Below are 4,607 nucleotides of genomic sequence, written 5' to 3' on the forward strand. Positions count from 1 at the left end.
TATATATATATATATATATATATATATATATATATATATATATTTCCCATTATAATGGACAGCAATAGAAAGTAGGTTCTCAATAGTATTGACCACCTCCACATTCAATGCAACCCAAATAATAAAAAGTGTTTTGAACTTCAGATTGAAGAAGGGAAATTGCACTAGTTTAATCCAAAACTTACTTAATAAAAAGTTAAAAACAACACAGCTTAGAGACAGTATTTAGAGTGCACTCGTATATGATCTCTAAACAGGAGGAACTTGATTCCTTCCTTTCCAAGAAGGTAAATTCGTTTTACCTTCGAGTCCTTCCAGCAAGACAGTAAATTCTACCAAGTGTTAAAATGAAATAATGATAGTTTTATTTAAGAAAGTAATGCCTGCAGCTGCCCAACTCTTTGCAAAGAACTTGTTTACAAAAATACCACCATCTGTTTGCATTTCTCATATGAAAGAAAACCAACAATACATAGGGCAAGTAAAATAAGGATGTCGCTTGTATGTTCAGATGCCAAACTTCCAGCTTTTGGGGATGGAGGAGATATAATTCTAAATAGACCTCTTAGAATTGGAACATATTAGAAGCAATGCTCAGCCCAGGACTCGGAACAATCACAGAATGGCCTCCTGTTGATGTTGCATGATTACTCGTAGCAACTCCAGATTGACATCAGTGGACAGTTGCCATCCCCATAAGATGCTTAATTTGATATTTTCCAAGCACATCAGCTGGGTCAGAGCAATTTGAGAAGTTATGTCATAATATACATATTCTGCAGCCATGGGCATTCTTTAGGCTATATTGCAGTATGACAACTTGCAGTATGTAGCAGCACAACTTTGATCTCCTCAGGTGCAATTTTTCCTTCTTTAGCTTGCTCTGCCCGAAATACATCTAGTGCAAATCCATTGAAGCAACTGATGACTACTTGCTGAACATCAAGCCCAAGCCCATCCAGTGCCCTCATAGTGGAGAGTAGCAGTCCAGGCCATCTAGCACAAAACATATGGATATTTAGGGCATGCCCTTCCCTCATCCGAACTTCCACCCTTGCAGGTTGTGCATTGGGACTGGGAAGTGAAGTTGGGCACTCTTCTTTCACTCGGCAAGGCAAAGAAGGTGTTGTAGGTGTCAAAGGATGGAAATTAGATGCGCCAGGTAAAACAGGTCCCTGGGACGTAGATTCAAGCTCATTGTGAAGGTCGTTTATCTTCACACATTTCATTTCTTTTTAGGGGCAATAAAGATAAAGAGTTTCTCTGGTTCTAGTCTTGATAGGTCCATCTAGTATTGCTGTTTGATTTTTCGTTTTTGGGGCAGGCAGTTAAAGATCAGAATTTTCATTGATTCCTTTTCTGAGCAGGTTGAACTGGTCATATAGCTATTTGTTGATTCCAATCGTAGTTTTTCTTATAATGCTCTAAACTTGATTTGTTTGTAATTCTTGATTCCTATGCTTGGTTTTTGATTTTGTAATCTTAAAAATATCACTGGAGAAATTGAGTGAAACTATGCTTGCTACATATAAATATTTTCAAGATTAGTATAATGATGATCCAAGGTATTCATAAGAAGCACAAGGACCCAACAAGAGTCAAATATGCAAGACATGATGATATTACACTTTGATCCTCAAGGTGTTTATACTGGCCATCTTATTGTCATGGGTGCATTGCATTTGTCTTCCTTTTAATGGTTGCATATCTTTTAAGTTTTAAGACATATATGAAGAGTGAAGGAGTTGCAAGGGAAAATGATGTCTCCCATTGCCCTAGGATTCTTTGTCCTTGAGAGTTTCACATTTGATGTTTTGAAAAATTCAAAATTCACTGAATATCAATCGCAGGCAAACTTTATCACCACGAATCTGCATCATACAGAAAATTCTAATATGTAAGGGAATATTAATTTGTTTTTTTAATATAATTATACATATTCAAAATACAGGAGTTGCAAGGGAAAATGACATGTCTCCCTTCTCCCTAGGCTGCTTTGTCCTGAAAAGTTTACTCACCATATTTGGTGATTCTTTTTTGAAAAATTTAAAATTCGTTGATTATCAATCACTGGCAAATTTAATCACCACGAGTCTGCTGCATACATAAAATTCTACTATAAGGGAATATTAATTTGATATTTAAATATAATTTTATATCTTATACCAGAATTTTGAGATAAAAGGGGTAGTTAAAATTTCGATTACTATCATAGATTAGACTCTTATGTATCCAAGACTGTGCCAACAGAACTGATATTGCTCTGGCAGCATATGTAGTACAAGAGTAGCAACAGATTTAGTTATATAAGAATAATTAATTTGATATTTAAATTTTATTATCATATATCTAAAATACGATAATCATATACTAGAATTTTGAGATTAAGGGTAATTAAAATTTGGATTACTGTTATAGACTAGACTGTTATGTACCCAAGACCACTGAAGATGTATGGATGCCGATCAATGCAAAATAGTGCATGGCATATCTCCATGTTCTTTGACTGTCTGATAGACAAATTTTGAATCTTTAGCCCTAAAGCACTTATTATTAGTGTTATATATGGGATCTCCATCAAAACACTGTCAATTCCAATTCTATCTATGTCTTCCATTCTAGTAAAGAGATTCAATGTTTTCATGATTTTGGCTGCCATTTTCTTTATCACATGACAGAATGAGAGCCCCTTAAAGGTCTTCACATCCTCCAAGGGTTTCTCTACAAAGCTTACCAAACCCTTGTCTTTAAACGAGAAGGTGTGATGATCGAGTTGGTCTAAGCCGCCAGATTATGGTTCTGGTTCGAACGGCCCGAGTTCGAATTTCAAGGCTCAAAATATTCTCAAAACTCGTTGAAGGTTCTGGTTTAGGAGTAATCCTATCTCGCATAGAGCTGCTACTAGAACCAGAAACTGGTTTAAAATGTGTCCTACTTCTTTCACTACAATCCATAAAAGAAGCAGAGTAATATAGGTCACATGTTTCTGGAGATTTCACACTTCTAGTGTTCAATTGCCTCCCAGGGTTACCCCCTCCCTGAACTTGAGCTATAGTTATAGGAACTGCAGACCTCCCACAGTTTCCGTCCTGGATCATAGAATTCCAAAATACATGCTTTGCACCAAATTAATATAGAATCTACAGTTTCCGAGAACTTACAAAATACTTCTTTCCACCCAAGGAGAAAACACATATGAATGGCCATTTAAGGCTGTTGCACACAAAACATTTGTAAAATAGTGTTCAATTATTAGAAATCTGAAAAACCCTTTAAAGATGTAATATAGTTGTCATTTTAGGGTTACAAAAGTTGTATAATTTATTAGGTCATGTGAGGGAAATCTTGAATCCATTTGCTGAAATACATTAAAATATATAAAAATTATCCCCAGTGCCACTTAACAAAGTTTAACCATGGAGGAAAGCATGTCGATGCAAACAATTTTTTTTTCATTATTTTCAAGACCACGCAACTTCTAGAAAACAAATACAGTCCTATGGATTCGTCAGTACTCTGGTTTGGCTCAATTTGGTCACGACATCGAATTTCATTGATTACCAAGCCTAATGGTGACCTGGTCGCAAATCATGGTGTTATTATGTTAAATGCATTCTGCACCATCATTCAAAAGTGTGACTACATCTACAGATTGCGAATCTCTCCATATTGAAGGAAGATTTGCAGGGTTTTTTGACATTTTGATCCCAAGTTCCAGATTGCTGACAGAGGAAAAGAAAGATTGCGTCATGGAACAGCCTGATGCCGACTTTGCTAAGCTGAAGGGGGAAGATTTCGAGTTCTACATGCAGAGCTACTCGATAACTCTCAGCAGGAAAGGCAGGAGTTCGTCTGTTGACATAGATTTGTTCTCCCTCGGCGGCGGTATGAACATTTCCCGTTTACACACGAGGATTTACTATGATTTCGACAGAAAAAGGTTCGCGCTGGAAGTTTTGGGGAAAAATGGGTGTTATGTGGAAGGAGTGCTATATCTTCCCGGAAACCCTCCAATTAAGCTCGATTCACAGGATATGTTGCAGATCGGGGACAAGAAGTTTTATTTTCTGCTGCCAGTCAGGAGTATTGTGGAGACTCATGTGAATCTTCGTGTTGCTGCTTTGGCTTCTCATGTTTCAGCCTCTGGTCCTATTGTTGCTGTAGCAGTGGCCAAGAAGAGAACGGGAAGGCCTAAAGGAGCTAGGGACGAGGACGGGAATAACCAGAGGAAGTCTCGGAAGCAGGGCAATGGTGTGGAAGGGGCGTTGATGGTGCCCAATGCTTGGCCCTCGCAAGAAATGATGACCTACAATGTGCTGCCGCCAGGAACATCTATTCTTGGACTAGTGAGAGTGTACTTGCCACATAAAATTATGTAGCGTTGCTGTATAAAATATGTGGAGTGTGTAAGCATGGGGCTCAAATCTATATGCAAGGTTGTCATTAGTGGGAAGTATAAATTGTGGGTTTAGTGGGCTTGGGTCCAGATTTTGAACCAAAGCTCTGATACCATGTGTAAGAGCCCTATCCTAGGGTCTTCTAACAGATTTATTTCTCTAGAATTTAAATGCAATAAGAGGCAATAATTTACTTTCTTACAAGACTTT

At 37.6% G+C, this 4,607-nt stretch overlaps 2 protein-coding genes across 2 annotated transcripts; one reads left to right on the top strand and one right to left on the bottom strand.

The window, feature by feature from the left end:
• Positions 1–800: 800 nt before the first annotated feature.
• On the bottom strand, positions 801–1,229 carry LOC149266035 (transcription factor ICE1-like). Its single transcript, XM_089406914.1, has one exon. The coding sequence runs from the start codon at positions 1,227–1,229 to the stop codon at positions 801–803; it is 429 nt and encodes a 142-aa protein (XP_089263040.1).
• Positions 1,230–3,749: 2,520 nt separating this feature from the next.
• Positions 3,750–4,379, top strand: LOC149266036 (transcriptional activator FHA1-like). Its single transcript, XM_089406916.1, has one exon. The coding sequence runs from the start codon at positions 3,750–3,752 to the stop codon at positions 4,377–4,379; it is 630 nt and encodes a 209-aa protein (XP_089263042.1).
• Positions 4,380–4,607: the final 228 nt, after the last annotated feature.

The sequence above is a fragment of the Pinus tabuliformis genome, chromosome 6 (assembly GCF_031772625.1).
Source record: "Pinus tabuliformis cultivar Carrire ecotype Pingquan chromosome 6, CPIR1, whole genome shotgun sequence".
NCBI lineage: Eukaryota > Viridiplantae > Streptophyta > Pinopsida > Pinales > Pinaceae > Pinus > Pinus tabuliformis.

Coding starts and splice junctions, on each gene's coding strand:
- LOC149266035 (XM_089406914.1), bottom strand. CDS start 1,229: ATGAAATGTGTGAAGATAAACGACCTTCACAATGAGCTTGAATCTACG.
- LOC149266036 (XM_089406916.1), top strand. CDS start 3,750: ATGGAACAGCCTGATGCCGACTTTGCTAAGCTGAAGGGGGAAGATTTC.